Source organism: Lottia gigantea (assembly GCF_000327385.1).
Source record: "Lottia gigantea unplaced genomic scaffold LOTGIsca_14, whole genome shotgun sequence".
Taxonomy (NCBI): Eukaryota; Metazoa; Mollusca; class Gastropoda; family Lottiidae; genus Lottia; species Lottia gigantea.
Window position 1 is genome coordinate 1109623 of NW_008707617.1, and position 18001 is coordinate 1127623.

At 33.4% G+C, this 18001-nt stretch overlaps 3 protein-coding genes across 3 annotated transcripts; all 3 read left to right on the top strand.

Annotated features, from left to right (window-relative positions):
• Nucleotides 1–1862: 1862 nt before the first annotated feature.
• Nucleotides 1863–6563, top strand: LOTGIDRAFT_157452 (hypothetical protein; the record flags this gene model as incomplete). The annotated part of the gene is made up of 3 exons (XM_009049662.1): nt 1863–1871; nt 4894–4932; nt 5481–6563. 3 exons carry the CDS (start codon nt 1863–1865, stop codon nt 6561–6563), a joined length of 1131 nt encoding a protein of 376 aa, XP_009047910.1.
• Nucleotides 6564–8172: 1609 nt separating this feature from the next.
• On the top strand, nt 8173–9657 carry LOTGIDRAFT_230639 (hypothetical protein; the record flags this gene model as incomplete). The annotated part of the gene is made up of 2 exons (XM_009049663.1): nt 8173–8247; nt 8640–9657. 2 exons carry the CDS (start codon nt 8173–8175, stop codon nt 9027–9029), a joined length of 465 nt encoding a protein of 154 aa, XP_009047911.1. The 3' UTR covers nt 9030–9657.
• A 4010-nt stretch (nt 9658–13667) lies between these two features.
• LOTGIDRAFT_157454 (hypothetical protein) lies at nt 13668–15778 on the top strand (the record flags this gene model as incomplete). The annotated part of the gene is made up of 3 exons (XM_009049664.1): nt 13668–13676; nt 14045–14086; nt 14756–15778. 3 exons carry the CDS (start codon nt 13668–13670, stop codon nt 15776–15778), a joined length of 1074 nt encoding a protein of 357 aa, XP_009047912.1.
• Between the last annotated feature and the right edge of the window lie 2223 nt (nt 15779–18001).

Consider the following 18001-nt stretch of genomic DNA (forward strand, 5'->3'; position numbering starts at 1 on the left):
TAACAGGATATACAGACAAAGACAAAATATATAGTCAAACACAGAATATATTCAATGCAATAATATAGAAAATACACAAATAGCAATACGGTAGTATAAAAACAACCACAGTATCACAGAAAAACACAGGTAATCACAGAAAATATGTAAAAACTACTTTTAAAAAAACACATCTAGAAAATTTAGAAAAAGACAGAAAAACTGAAAAAGAATAGAGAACCACCGACTAACACCCAGACAGTAGTTGTGACTTTTTTGGTAATTTGGTCAAATGCCGATTCCAACTTCCATCTTTTATAATCTACAGTTCGCGTTCTTGTTAAATTATAGCTTCGATCTCCCCAGTTACCAGAGATCCGATTTGATTAAGAAGTATTTAAGAATGATTTTTGACACTTTAGTTATTCTGTCTATAGACATTGTAGCCAGCGATACCAAATATAAATACTATTTCGTTGATATTGGACTGGTTTTGATGGATTTAGCAAGAAATTCGTTGAAATATGACATTTGATTTGACTACGTACAAAATCACTTATTGATTTTTAAGTACCTAATAAATTTCTATTCGGTATAAAATAAATAGAATTAAGAAAGTTAACCCCATTTCCACCACGCTGTCTACAGTGTCGGCTAACGATGAACTGTTCTCGCTCAAAGTACATGGACTTTTTAACGAACTTGGTTGGTTGGAATATGATGTCCACGTCAAGCTTAAGCTAAAAAAAAGACTTCAAAGTTCTGCTTGCGCTCTGCAACATATCATGTTAATGAATAGCGGAAATTATAACATGATTCTGGTAGGTTAAACATCAGTGACTGGACATTCAGGACTACGGATGGTTGCAAACAGAGTAAATCAATCGTAGGATTGGCCTATGGATGCAAATTGACAATAAAATATAACCTAAACATAGGTAAACAATTAGTCACAACATCGCATAATAAAGTCCCCTGCTGTCTCAGAGATAAGGCTCGTCCGACTTTGTCCCTCCTCCCACACTTTCAAGTTTTTTAGTGAAAGTATGGATGGAAATTATGTCAGGTTCGTAACCATGTTAAATAGGTTATACGGTGAAAGAGCGTCTAAATTTATCTTGGTGGATAGTTTAGGGATTTACCCTATAGATCAGGATATTGAACCGCTTTTGAGTATTTGGGTCATTTTGGTTTTTTTATACATGGTAAATAGGGCTATAAATAGCCCACCGGAGTTCCCAATTTTACTTTTTTAGCAATAGTTTTAGATAATATACTCTTTTTGACTCTTTTGTTTGATATTTTGCAACAGAGACCTGTCGTTGCTAACAAGATTTTTTTTTAAATGAAAACGTACGAACTCTTTAATGATATATATCATTTCTTGGTAGTAAGTATTGTAATTTTTTCAATTGGTTTAGTTTCAAACATTACCAAAAAGGGTATATGATTTTTTTTCGTAATTCAAGCATGAAAGTTAAACAATTATTTTGCTTTTATATGGTTGCAATTCGATTTTTGAAGATAAATCTAAATTGCATTGAATCGTTACCAACCAGGATGTTCATTTTGTTTAAAGATACCTTCCCTAATTTTCATTTATTGTAATGTGTCTGAAAGATGTGAAATTTTTGTTTATCAATGCGATCCAGAATGAGTTTTGAAATAGACTTTTCTTTTAAGATTTTGTTGAAAGGAAGTTTTAATTCTCCCAAATCCTGCAGTCCTAAAATGTATAACAACTACTTCATTGAGAAATTGGAAGCAAAATTGTAATGGTCTTAATGTTTGTGCCTTTAACACTGTAAATTTCATTTTATTCCAAGGTGACACAGAATCTGGATTAATTGGAGAGCCGATAGGGCTACGTCCATTGTACAATAATGTCTCATGTAAGTTGAAATGACATCTTAATTTTGGAATCATTTCATGCAGCAGGATTCATAACAACCGCTTTTGAGCTTATAACACTATCTCTATAGGCTTTTACAATACTTTTTTATTTCTCCAACCCTTTAATATTTACATTTAACGTCTCACGTGTACGGATAAAAATGTCCTTTACCTAATTTCGTGTAAAAAATGTGACAAACAATACGTCGGCGAAACCCAGAACGCGTTGCGAACTCGATTTAGCGGCCATCGCTTTGATATAATTCATAGCAAAAATAAACCAATTTCTCATCATTTTAATTTACCTGACCATTCCATTGAAGACCTTCTTATCATGCCTATTGAATCAATTCCTGACTCTGATCTTATCAAACCAAAAACCAAACAATTACAGAGAGAAAGCTACTGGATGGACCAACTCCAAACAGTGGCTCCAAATGGACTTAACATCCAGCATGATAATCAAATGATTCCATTTGTTGCCACCTTTAATCATACAGCTGCCAAAACCTCATCCATCGTCAAACAGTATTACAGTGAATTACAGAACAGATTTCCGAATGTATATACCAAACGACTTGTAATTGCCTATAAGCGCAATAAAAACCTTAGTAATTTTCTGGTCCGTGGTAGACTCGATCCCATTGAATCCAATAATACTTGACCCCCCTCTCTATTTTCTAGCTCATTAAGTATAATATATTCTAATCCTTATATATAGATGTTTATCTTTTCAGAACCTATTCATACTCTTTTCTTTTAGAACTGGTAACAAGAAAACTTTCATATTATAGACTATTGTTTATTTAGATTACTCGTGGTTGTTTTTTTTAACTTAATACTAACTATGCTAACTTCACCTTATCTTGTATTGAACATTTATCTCTTTATTTGTGACCTTGGTCAGTGCTTTACATAGAAGTTTTTAGGAACTTCTTCACTCTTAACACTATGAGTAATATTTATAACACGGTGTTCATGATTCATATTAAACCTATTCAAATCGTTCAACGATTGAAACTTTTTATACATTTCATACTCTGTATTATTTGCTTTATTTTCTATTTATATCAATAATTTGTGTATTACTTTGAATCTGTTATATTTATCTCAATGATAATCTGTATTACTAACAATCTTTATATTTATCTCTATGATGCTCTGTATTATTTACAATCTCTATATTTATCTCTATGATAATCTGTATTATTAACAATCTTTATATTTATCTCTAGGACGCCCTGTATCATGAACAATCTGTTATATTTATCTCTATGATACTCTGTATTATTAACAATCTTTATATTTATCTCTAGGACACCCTGTATCATGAACAATCTGCTATATTTATCTCAATGATACTCTGTATTATTAACAATCTTTATATTTATCTCTATGATACTCTGTATTATTTACAATCTTTATATTTATCTCTAGGGCACTCTGTATTATTAACAATCTTTATATTTATCTCTATGATACTCTGTATTATTTACAATCGTTATATTTATCTCTATGATAATCTGTATTATTAACAATCTTTATATTTATCTCTATGATACTCTGTATTATTTACAATCTTTATATTTATCTCTATGATAATCTGTATTACTAACAATCTTTATATTTATCTCTATGATACTCTGTATCATTAACAATCTGTTATATTTATATGTATGATAATCTGTATTATTAACAATCTTTATATTTATCTCTATGATGCTCTGTATTACTTTCAATCTGTTATATTTATCTCTATGATAATCTGTATTACTAACAATCTTTATATTTATCTCTATGATAATCTGTATTATTAACAATCTTTATATTTATCTCTAGGACACCCTGTATCATTAATAATCTGTTATATTTATCTCTATGATAATCTGTATTACTAACAATCTTTATATTTATTTCTAGGACACCCTATATCATTAACAATCTGTTATATTTATCTCTATGATACTCTGTATTATTAACAATCTTTATATTTATCTCTATGATACTCTGTATTATTAACAATCATTATATTTATCTCTATGATACTCTGTATTATTTACAATCTTTATATTTATCACTATGATACTCTGTATCATTAACAATCTTTATATTTATCTCTATGATACTCTGTATCATTAACCATCTTTATATTTATCTCTAGGACATCCTGTATCATTAACAATCTTTATATTTATCTCTATGATACTCTGTATCATTAACAATCTTTCTATCTATCTTAGGGTGATATAAATATAGCTCGAGCTAATTTTTTTAGTTTTAAATTTGGTACAGGTGGGGCCGTATGCAGTGCTCTTACCTTTGAACGTTGAACTTTGACTAAAGTCGAACTTTACAAAGTTAGGATTAAGTTTTTCATTTTCTTCATTTGATAGTCAAATTAAAGCACGACTTTCGTAAAGATGGACCGGTGCATATCTAAAGTTCGACTTAAGTCTAACTTTAGTCAAATTTTAGGTAAAGTATGAGCGCTGCATATGGCCCTTAGGATTATGTTCAAAATCAAGGAAAAAAGGCTGCTATAAACTAAATGATTACTGAAGGTTTTGTTCGCTTATCGGTGGTCATAAAGATACTTTTCTTGGAGGTTATTTGTTTGTGAGCACAATAGAGACTACAGTCATTTGCAATATGGAGCGTATACTGGCTCCATCCATGTCCGTCCGTCGACAATTACTCTACACTCTACAAGGCATTAATCGAAACATGTTTTATATGAGTTATTGCCCTTGATAATACATTCAATATTTTATCTCGAAGATGGCATAATTCTTGCCGGATTTTGAAAAATTTAGGATATTGTTCATTATCATCCAATATTTTATAATGGTGATAGTTCCTGCCAAATATACTTATTTGAAATCAAAGCTTCCAGTGAATGTACATTACCTTGCCTGACAAACTTTTATATTTCTTAGAAATGGTAAAACTAACAATATTGGTACTTAGTATAAAACTGTTTCATTGTAAACTATTTACAAATTTCAATTTCAAATATTTCAGAGAGTACGCAGAAGAAATCGTGTACACATAAAAGCGGAGGTAAGTTACTCTCATTGTCCTAGAATATTGGCTTCCAACATTAGTTTGGACACATAGTCGATTAAGCACGCGTATATTATACCCAGCGTACTTATAACTGATATCCAAACTTATCCCTAACGTATTCGACTAACACCAACGTTTTTTCAATTGTGAAAGGAATCTTTTGGGGAACAGGTGTAACAGTCGTTTTATTATTTCTAAGTTATCGAAACTTTCTATTGAGTTAATAGCACCTTGACTATCCGTTTGACAAATCGTACCTTAGTTTTACAAACATAATCAGTAATAGTATTCACAGCTCATCGTCGAAATTTGAGCCTTCAAATCCACATGTGCCCATATGAAAGTTAAAAATTAGACTCGAATTTTAGTACTTCTTAAGACTGACTATTAAAGCACAAAAAAACCCAAATCAAAAACCGAAAATGCCGACTGTTCCCCTTTAAGTCGTGCCATTCGTTAAAGGGACAGGTGCGCCATTTTTTAATTTTTTTTTTAATTTTATTTATTTTTCTTTGCTATGACTAATGTAATGTCTTTTTCAGAATTTACAAATCGGTAATAACAATACTCTGAATAGATCTGCCAGTAGCTGTTCGTTACATACATTGAACTGCTCAACATGTGACTCTGTTGGTTTACGTCGATCTGTTAGTCTTCTGGAATGTAATATATATGATGTGAAAGACAACATTTCAACGGGTAAAATGGAAAATAGAAATAATCATTCAAATCTAATTGACATTATAAATAAACTAGAGTGGAAAGTGGAAGAAGTAAATCAAAGACAAATCCAGATGAATTCGCGACTGGACGATTTCTATTTAACCAACAGTAAAGAAAAGAACAAAGGTGGTAAATTCAAAAATGTCATAGAGCGTTTGAAGAAATTTTTTAAATCTAAAGCCTATGAGGGAGGGAAGGAAAACAATGACAACATTATCTTGTGCTCATCGTGCGGTCAGTTAGAAATTCAAGATCAGCAACCATTAAATGAGGATGTTCCACATGAACCACAACCACTTAGACGAGAATATTCACTAAACTGGCCACGATTTACAAGAGCATTATATTCTCAAGGCTGGCAACCATTTAGAAGTGCATTATATTCTCAAAAATGGCAACCATATAAAGGGGAATATTCTCAAAACTGGCAACAATATAAAGGGGAATATTCTCAAAACTGGCAACCATGTAAAGGGGAATATTCTCAAAACTGGCAACCATATAAAGGGGAATATTCTCAAAACTGGCAACCATGTAAAGGGGAAAATTCTCAAAACTGGCAACCATGTAAAGGGGAATATTCTCAAAACTGGCAACCATATAAAGGGGAATATTCTCAAGACTGGCAACCATATAAAGGAGAATATTCTCAAGACTGGCAACCATATAAAGGGGAATATTCTCAAGACTGGCAACAATTTAGATGTGAATCTGTCCAAGATCAGAGACAACTTAGTGATGACGTATACAAGTACTTACGTTCACGAGATCTTGGCAGAAACTACGATTTCGATCGTAAAATAGATAATCATGATCCGTGTTTTTTATGGGAATTTGATTCCAGTTTCAACTTAACACTAATCCAGAAAACATCTACGAAAACTCTAATGAATATAAAATAACAGTTTCGAAATGAAATGAATGGAGTTTTACGTCCTACTTTTCTGCACTATGTGGGCTAATGAAGACGGGCAACGCCATGCATGGTGCAATGAGGGCAATTTTGGCAGGACAGCGGCATTACCCTGCCTTTTTTTTAAAATTTCCAATTGTCGAGGAACTTTTAACGTGCACGTAGCACAAGGGGTCTCGGTTTATTGTCCCATCTTAGACGCATTTTCCATGTCATCCCCTCTTATCTGTACACTGACAGGGGGAAACAGGGTTGAAATGTCGAGGTCATATTTTTAGTTTCACCTATTGTAAGCACATATCAAAAGACCTTATAATATAAATCGGTATTTATTTTCGACACTTAGTCTGTAATCTATTTAGAAGTTGTATATCTTAGTTTATAATATTCAATTTTTATTGCTTTTTTAAATCTATAATTACTGTATATTAATATTATCTGTATTATATTGTTATTGAATAATGGTTATTAAAGAAAGAGTCTCAATATGTAGTAATGTAGTAGTCTGTTTCTACAATAAGCTCGTAGCCTATTATATTAACGTATGTATGTATCATTTGCAACTTGGCAATGACGTCACTATCGCAAATGGCATACATTATGTCAATTATGTCAGGTTCATATAACCATGTAAAATAGGTGTAGCCTAAACATTGAAAGGGTGTCTACATTTATCTTGCTGGGTAGTTGTGGGAGAATTACCCTACAGGAAATCCCATTTATGTGTATTGAGTCATTAATTTTGTTTTCGTCTGTCATAAATCGTAAATGGAGCTATAAATAGCCCTCCGGAGTTCCCAATTTTTCTTTTTTTAGCAATAGCTGTCAGTTTTCCCTTTTTGACTCTTAAAGTTTGATATTTTGCCACAGAGACCTTTCTTTGCTACCAAGAATATATTTTTTAATGAAAGCGTACGAACTCTGTACTGATATGTAACATTTTTTGACAGTGAGTAAGTATAATATTATTTTCTATTGGTTTAGTTTCAAACATTACCAAAATAAGGTACATGATTTTTTCTTTCATAATTCATATAGTTTCATGTTGATGTTTGATGACCAGTCAAGGGGAATCTTTGATATGAGACAAATAATCCTAAGTCTTAAATTCGTCGGGAAGTTTCCAGAAATCGCGTTTCCGGCCGTTTAATTCTAAAAAATTTTCTAGGCGAGATCCCAAAGACCAAATACAAAAAAATCTTGAACCTTAAATTCGGTGGCAAATGTCAGGAATTTGTGTTTCAAAATTTTCTAGACAAATAAACCTTAAATTCGTCAGGAAATTTGCGGAAATCGCGTTAAAGGGTGTCAAATTCTCTAAAATTTTCTAGAGAAGGTCACTAAACTTCAGAAAATTGTGTTTCCGGACTAACAATGAACGTCCTATCAATAAAGATAGCAATAACTCTGTAGGAAACACCACTGTTATGCGTAACAATTCACAAAGTTTTTCAGGAGGGTAGGGGGGTAGCTAAACTGCCCCCATGAGATTTATCTAAGAACTCGGATTATCGATGCTGTGATAAACGTTTGTATAAATAATTGGTATATTATACTTCTCATAACCATATTCTAAACTTGGTGCCTGCACATGCCAAATGGCCAGGTCACCCACCGCCTTAATTACGTATAAGATAGCACTGGGATGTATCAAGATACATCAAAGCTGGGTTGTAAGTAAACCAGAGACCAAGATATCGAACGAAAATTGCTATGGACTTTGTTATTGTATGTGTCTTTAGCATTGTAAAATGTCCATTTTATTGTAGATAAATGACACAGAATCTGGATTAATTGGAAAGACGACAGGAATACGTCTATTGTGCAATGTCTTCTGTAAGTCGAGCTATCTTTATAGTACATACAAAACTACCTGCCGTACCTCGTATGGTTTCAAGAATAGATTCGTTTCACCGTGTATAGTTTCCTATTTGGAGAAAGGTACAAAAGCTATACAATCGTGAAGATTCTAAACTAACTCCGTGACAACAATCAAATTTTGTCGTACATGCATAGTAGACCTACCTTATTTTTTTTGCTATAACATCTGTAATGTCTTTTTCAGAATTTCAAAGTGGGCAGTAACAGTCCTCTAGATAGGCCTGGCAGTTGCTGTTTGTTACATACAAACAATTCGTCAACATGTGAAACTGTCGATTTACGTCGATCTGTGAGTCTTCTGGAATGCAATATTAATCATTTACAATACGTCATTTTGATGGATCAGGTCGAAAGCAGAAATACTGAATCAGTGTTGGTTGATCAGGTTAATATGTTAGCCCTCAGAGTGGAAAAATCAAATCAAAGACTACTACAAGTGCAGTCACGTCAAAAAAATAAGGATGCCGCCTACAGTAAAATAAAAAACAAAGATGGGAATTTTAGGAATGGTTTCAAGCGTTTGAAACAATATTTCAAGCGTAAATCTAAAGCCGACGAAGATCCTTATGGTTAAGAGGACGAGAAAACATACACTGTAAAAAAGATTTCCTTCCAGCAGCTGATTTACCAGAATTTAAATTTTGCCTTCAGTTATATAACAGAATTTCTTGTAAAATATTTGCTTTAAATAACAGAAATATTTTACGACAAAATCTGTTAAATTACAGAATGACTAATAATATTTCCTGTAATTAACAGAAAATAGGAAGGATATTCTGGTAAATCAGCTGCCGGAATTTTTCTAATATTTCCTGTAATTTAACAGAAAAATAGGAAGAATATTCTGGTAAATCTGCTGCCGGAATTTTTCCTTCCAGTTCTGTAAAAAAACAGAGTTTTAAAAAGGATATTCTGGTAATAAATCTGTTGCCAGAAATCATTTTCATTTTACTGTAAAATAACAAAACATTTCAACTTTATGTGTTTATTGGTATTATTTGTGCATTTAAAATAATCAGAGAAAATGATGTTAACTACACCTTTAATTATACATACAACTGAAAATGTGGGCGTATAAAAACAATCTCTTGCATAAAAACTGATGAACTTGAAATACATACTCATCACTAATGACATCTTTTAATGATATTCTCATAAGTAATGACATCTTCATAACGTTCTGATTTAACTAATTCGGATTTAACTAATGTCTTTTTTTATTTATGTTGACACTCTTTTCTCCACATTGCCCATATTTTATTAATATTGACAGAACCTGTGGTCCAGTAATGCTACTACTTCACTTTTTTTAGTGTTCCACAAAGTTATAGGACTCCATCATCCAGCGCAATACTGTTTATGATGCAACTCTAATCATTATTATAAGGCCTAATTGTTTTTGATGTGCACAGTTAATTGTTGCTCGTTCGAAAGTCAGGTCAAATCTCATAATGCTCCGTAACTTTTAGCTGGTAAATAATGGCAGAAACTCTAAAGAAAGGGAAAAGGTGACATACCTGAAAAGATAAATTTAAAATGAGAAAATATTTGTTGTGCTAATGTACTGTAGTAGTGTAGTAATAGTAGGGCACTGGATCTTTTAGTCCAATTCGCCCTCGTTTATGAATTTTGTAATGCCTCGCCCACGTGGTGGGTCCTAACATTGAGTGTAAATGGTTAAGGTTTATTGACAAGAAGATTAATGACAGAATTCTCATTCCTTGTATTCTGGTGCAATCATAACCGTAAAAGGCTGTAAGTACTAAAAAAAAAGCGAGGATGTACAAAAACATAAATTAAAAATAATAAAATAGTAAAGGCATAAGAAAGTGGATGGAATTTAAGATCATGATGCAATGACACACTGTCACTTATCATGGGTGGCCGTACAAAATAATTTCTTAAAAGGTTGCACAGTTTGACATTCCAGACATCGATAAGACATTGCAAATGTTATTAATAGTAGGTACAAACATTTCATATAGTGTCACATGTACAAAGTTGGTGGGAAAACTGACTTGAGGGATCTATGCATAATTTGGCGCCATTTTGTCGGGTTTGTTTACATTTTGGTAAAAGTTTTCAGACAGCATGAAAAAACATACAATTGCAATAGAAATTATGGATCCTGTGATATTTCATATCGTCGGAGGCTTTCTTATGTAATCGGGTATAAACTTACATTGCGGTTGGCTAAACCTGAAGAATTAGAGAAATGAATTTGAGGACTTCATTGCTGTGAAAAATTATTAATTTTTCTACTCTCTTAGACAGAAGAGTTCTAAACAGAAAGATGACTCTTGACAAGACTGATCTAAGTTTCAGACCACAAATACCTCACATATATAAAGTGATAAAATGGTAACATTACAAATTTACTTAGGCAATAATCAAAACACACTCACCTGTGAATTTGTATTCAGTGATCATTTCCGCTCTACCCAAGACCAAGTAAGCTAAGCCTAGTCTAGTTCATCGCGTAGGATAAATTTAAGTCATTTTGTCGTTTTCCCCACACGCTTAAAATTCAGTAAAACATTTTGCAGTTTTTGACAAATGGTGATAATAGAACAGGAATGAGTGGTGGAATATCGGGTCAGCATTTCAAGTTCTCCATGCATCTCAGCATATTAAATTTAATTTAAGAAATTCACAAAAATCCCTTCGACGTAGCCTTGTTTTGATGTGGGATAAGATGGCGGCGTGACGATAGACTGACCTCGTGTCTTTACCGATGACGTCATACCTACGTTGATTGGCAGGTCGAAACTATCATAACGCAAAATCACAGTTTCCGTAAATTAACAGCAATCCTGTTATAATTTTCCTTAAGGAAACATAAAGTTCCTGTCAAAAAAACAGTATGACCACCCATGCGCAGACTTCGCTTATCTACAGACAAGTTTGGACATACATGATAATAACACAGAATTTACGTAAATTTACTGACAAATAACGTAATTGTTCTTAAATGACATACGACCAAGATTAATTTACGTAAAATAACATATTTCCTTATTGCGGAACTAACATTCTGTTAATGTAAGAACAAAGTCCGTAAATCAACAGAAAAGTATGCATATCAGCAGAAATTTACGTATATCAACAGAAAATATGAAGTACATTTCTGTAAAAAAAAACGGACTTTTTTTACAGTGTATGACTCAATAAGTCTGCGCTCTTCTTCGAAGTTCAGTTCGGAATTGAAGATCAGCAACAATTAAACGAGAGAGTGCTACAACCACCACAACCATCATGAAGGGAATCGTCCCAAGACCAGCAACCATTCAGAGGGGATTTTCCCAATAATGACAGGAGAATCTTCTCAATACCGTCAGCCATTTAGATCTTCTCAGGAGGGCAACTATTTATATTGAAGTCTTCCCGTGAACTAGAGCGAGGAATTACACAATAACGGAATGGAATTTACTTCGAATAATTGATAATCATAATCGCTCAGATGAAATCTACGAAAACCTTAATGAAGTCACTATATTACCTTCCACCAATTGCAAGTATAGAACAAGAAACGTATCAACCTTATAAAATTAATCAAATGTGAATAAATTGTTTTTTTTTTTATCCCGTTGGCTTTCAAAGAGGACACATAAAATGAATGGCCGAAGTTGATATCGCAAACTAGTAGACAAAACTTCGTCTCCAGTCGTTTAATGCCTATACATTTTGCTCTGCAAGGTGTTATATTATATACAATCGTATCTTTCAAATATTAAGCCAAGTGATAATAAATTTGTGTCATGTTCCAACACGTGAAGAACTATATTTTGTAACGCGAATGTAACTTCCGCCTAACAATGAAAGACGATCTTCTTCCATCTGCATACGAGGTTATTTTCAGGCGTAGCGAGAATGGCCGCCGTAGATACGATTGAGTGAAATAGTGAACTGAGACTTATTGAAACCAGTGGCGGAGCAACCTCCCCCCCGCCCCCCTCTTTACAATACCTTTAAAACTTATCAAAAATTATAAATAGCCGCCCGGATTTCCCCTAAATATATATACTGATCGGCCATAAAATAGATGTTTTTTAATACTAAAGTTATTAGGTAATTATCTTCTGTTTATATAATTTCATGTTGATATTTGATGACCGGAGTACTTTTATTAGATATAGAAGAACTCTATAAAAAAAATATTTCAGGGCATTTATTTATTAAAAATCTTAAACTGTAAATTTTTATTGAAGCTTCGACAACCCGGAATTTAATTACATTATAGAAATAGGACTGACACTATTTACCACGGTCGACAAGGTTGTTCATTTGACATAGATTACCATAAAATGAATTGGTCTTTTCTTTTTTAAAAAGCATTTCGATTATTACTTGTGATAAACATTTATCAGAAATTTATTAATTACGGTTTGCCACCCGACAATTACCAACAGCACGTGAAGGGTCTTAGTCTAATTTACAATATTTACCACGTAGCCATTGTCATTAAATAGTTCAACAATAAGCTTCCCGTTTAATAGTTTATCAAAACATAACACTGGTCAACGATTCCCTAGTTATACCAGAAATGCGTCATCAAGGCGCTGAAAGTGAAACGGCAATGTTTGTTGTCATGTAACCCAGGTCAGTTCATCATATTGATTAAGTTGCAATGCCATTACCGCAAAATAATACGTACACCTTATATAAGACCCTGGCTATCATATTGAATATATATGTGAAGATGGATATAGACAATGAAATTCTAGTTTGAGGAATATTTAAACGCATTATGAGATATTCACCCAGATCTTGTAATTCTGAAAACCTTATACTTATATTAAAGGCCAAAATCTACTCACGAAAAACTCCGATTAATGCTATTAAAAGTATTTTTCCCATATATACTGAAAAACACCAATCATCCAGGACGATGTACGCCCACTTACAGCTTTTTAGCTTTGATTAAGATAATTCGAATATACATAATGAATATTTGTTAGATGTGAAATATTTGTTTATCAATGCGATCCAATATGAGATTGGCATGTACTATTTGGACTGATTGTACGTAATTTTAGATCTCGTGGAAGGGAGGTTTTGATTCTCCCAAATATACAGGCTTATAAGGATGGAATAATTACTTCAAAATTGAATTATAATTTGTTAACACTGTAAATTTCAATTTTATTCTAGGGTAATGACACAGAATCTGGATTAATTGGAGGGCAGATAGAGCAACATCTATTGTACAATAATGTCTAATGTAAGTTGAGATGACATTATAATTTTATCACAATATTAATATTGGTCGCAGTTTATATACTAGATTAGAATAAATTAGATTAGATTAGAATAAAAATAATAATGACCATAATGATAATATATGATTATGAAATAAGGATAACAATTATGAGAAAGATTCTTTTAATAGATTTAGAAATCTACACAGCCGACAATCATCTCAATATCACTTTCAAATACCCCCCCCCCCCCACCCCCCCTTCCCCTTCTTCTGTGATTCATGACCACTCTACCCCCACCCCTCTTGCCCTTTCAGATATATTACTTGCAAGACCACTCCACCTTTTTTTCGTTCAAAACTATTGACAATTTATTTTAAAATATTTATAGGAAGAGGCCAGAAATGTCTGCTTTAATTCAGAGTTGATTGAGGTGAGTTACTATTTCCCTTATTGCCTTAGAATACTGGATTCCAACATGAGTTATGAATATCCGTACAGTCACCAAGTACAAAGTGGAGTTATGAGGATTCATAAGCTGGAAACTGGGCCCTCGGTCCACAAACCTTTTTTCATACCTATTGTCTTGAGCAAAGTAAAGGGTTTTTTGAATTTTCCCATTATTTTTATGAGAATTGGAATATCAGTTTCAAAATCCTACTGATCAGAAAAGCCAAAATTTTAGACACTCTTTCTACAGGGAAAATGTGTTTCTTTGCAAAGTAAAAAATATTATATTTTTATCAACACAAAGACATTCTAAAACTATCAATACTATTTTGAGATCGAAATATCGAAAAAATCAAAAAAAAACTTTTCAACTTGCATAGACAATAGCTGAGGTTGTACTCAAAAATTAGAAGCAGCTATTACAGGTGCGTAACTGATTGTAGACTATATCAATCTATTCCCTGGAGCACAATGTTTGCACCTTCTACAAAATGTCATTACGAACTACAAACAAATACGATCTATGTTAATACGTTCATGTGATACCTAAGCTGAAACTTTCTATCAAGGTTATTTTATTTTTTTTTGAACAATTGCCGTCAATTTGAACTAAGTTGCCAACTTATAACTAATGTAATTTGTCTTTTTTCAGAATCTTCAAGTGGGCCATAACAATATTCTTAATAAATACGGCAGTAGCTGTATGTTACATACAAACCACTGCACAGCATGTGAATCTGTTGCTTTACATCGATCTGTAAGTCTTCTGGATTTTAATATGAAGCGTGTACAAGAACACATGGCGACTGGTATGGTGGAACATAGAATTAATCATTCAAATGTAATGGAGAGTTTAAATAGATTATCCTTAACAATAGAATATATGAATCAAAGACTACTCCGGTTGGAGTCGCGCCAAGAAGATTACGACGAAGTCCATGCAGTAAAAAAGAACAAAGGTGGTAAATTTAAGCGTTTTTTAAAGAAACTTTTAAAACGTAAGTCTAAAGCCGATGATTTTTACTTTGATGTAATTTCAGAAGTTGAGTCACCCTATGACACGATTAGCGTTTCGTTTGGTAACTTTGAAATTGAAGATCAGCAATCATTAAACGAGGGAGCGTCACTTGAACATCAACCATTCAGAGGGGAATCTTCCGAAGACCAGCAATCATTTAGAGGGGAATCTTCCGAAGATCAGCAATCATTTAGAGGGGAATCTTCCGAAGACCAGCAATCATTTAGAGGGGAATCTTCCGAAGACCAGCAATCATTTAGAGGGGAATCTTCCCAAGACCAGCGACAATTCAGAGGACAATCTTCACAAGACCAGCGACCATTCAGAGGGCAATCTTCCCATGACCAGCAACCATTCAGAGGGCAATCTTCCCATGACCAGCGACCATTAAGAAGGGTATTAAGTGAAGGAGTGTACAATAACTTGAGCTCAATTCAAACTGACACGAGCGACTATCGCAGAATTGATACTCAGATATATCAAACTGACCCAGATGAAATCTACGAAAACACTAATGCAGTCACTGTATCACCTTCAGAATCACTGTATTGCACAGTTCCACCAATTGCGAGTGTTAACCTAGAACAAAGAACGCACCAATCATTTAAATCAAATCAAAATTGGTATGGATCAAGCGAATGGGGTGTACTATACTGACCTCAGACGCATTCGTGATACAATTAATGATGGAAAAACTTTCATCATGTAAATATAAATATATTTTGTCCCATTGGTTTTCAAAGAGAAGAAATAGAATTACCACGTTATATATTGTTAATAGCGCTGGAAATTAATGAAAGTTAACTTCCGATCTTCTATAAAAAGAGATACACTGTGTGCCCGATGCCGAGAGCCTACTAATGGACAGCAAATCGCCTCAATCAAATGGCTTGAAGTTGAAGGCTTGTTGTTTGCAATGCCACATATGGCTTCCAAGATAATTTTTTACATAATATATTATTGTTTTGCTTTTTTTTCATAATAATTTTACTTACTATATTTGTTACAAAACGTAGTTTGTAATGAATTCCATGTCCATATATCCCAAATTCTAGGGCTAGAAAAAATGAAAAATTTATTCTCCGCTTTCCTGGATAAGAAAATTTTCCAGGGGAGATCCGCCCCCTGCCCCATCCCCACCACCTCTAAATCCCCACAATGACTAGTGTTCCCTAAAATCTAAAGTGGAGCAGAGGTTTTCGAATGGCCCACCGCCAATGAAATCTTGACTTTCCCTCCTCCTCGGAAGTAAATCTGGCTCCGCCACTGTCTTGGCTACGCCACTGCACTAGTGTGAGGGCACCTTTTTAGTTACCTGTAGAACCATAGGAAACTGGACTATGGTACTTCGAGGCCCTATCAACAAGGATAATGATCGTAATCGCTCAATTCTGAAAAGTAATAGGTTATGTTGAGCTTTGTTAACTGTTGAATATAAGAGCTTATATTTGAATTTAGTAACACATGTTCACATCCATCTTTTTGAAAAAGGATTATTTTAGTCTGCAAAATGTACTGTCCAAAATATAATTATTTTGTACAAATTATTTTAAACAAATTCTTCTCCTACGCCAGTTGGCCACACCCCTGACACCCTAGTCCCACACTCCAGGTGCGGATGTATTTCAGCACGTTCAAATTACAGATATTTAGGTTTCACCTCTATCTAATCAAAATCAAACCAAATCAGCTTTTATTTGTAATTTAGCCTTCTTGAAAATCCGTTCGTTTGATTATACCGCTCGCTAACACTGAATGCATTTTTTGTTCCCGGCACTTAATCCCAGCGTTGGAGAGGGCAAAAATTTGATTAAACTGGTTTTCACCTTTTCTGTCTGGGACCCATATTGTACTTGGAATATACCAAAACACTACTCTTTAACTTGAAGACTTATTGATCTTGTAAATTTACCAGAACATTTACATTTCATCTGACAAACTTGTAGGTTGTTTTGAATATCACTATCAAAATTCGTTCAGTCTTCGTAGCATTGAAAAATGCAGATAAAATAAATCAAATAATACATTTAAATCTGCATTTAAGTCGTCTTGAATTACTCAGAAAGCCAGTAAGTTGTAGGGCTGATGACGATAAACTTGACGCCATGGTATCTATTAATATCCTAATTGACTTCTCATTTCAGATGTCAAATTTCTAACAGTATTTGGACGTCAACTTGACACTAGTGGACAAGTGGGCGTTCAGTGTCATCCTATTGACCGACAAGTCCACAATCAGATAAACTAAAGAGAAAATTATTGAAAACAAAATTATCTCATAAAATGGTTACACGGTAGATAAATTTCGCAAACACGAGACTGTACACCAGAAGAGCGTTCAGCTGTCCACTTTTATAAAATTATGTAAAACTCCCCCTTCAGTTTGATCAAATTATGACGATAGACCTACTCGTGATTAAACGTTTCGTCATCTTCGTTATTTTTCATTTAATCTGGAATAAGTATATCTTTTTATCTTATTGAAATTAATATAGCCCCCTACTTCTTTAATGTATTACAAATATCAAATAGAAAACTTGTCAAAGATATTTAATGCAACTAAGTACGATGAACCCAATCGTAATGTTGAAAGTTTTCCGGATAAACGAAATAAGGCCCGTAACCAGACTTTTCGGGTTTTTCAAAGGGTTTGGGGAAATAATATATCTGGAGGGGCATGTATGTTGTTTAGTTGTAGTAACAGAATTAGTGGGTTGTCAAACAATGAAAAATTTGTCGAAGGTCCACAAATACAATAAAACAACTTGGTCGTTGTAACACAAAAATAACCTGGCCGTTGGTATAATGTTTTTGTTTATCTGTGGAACTTCAACCAAGTTATTGTTTTGTATTGTATTGTATATTGTTTTTTTTGTATTT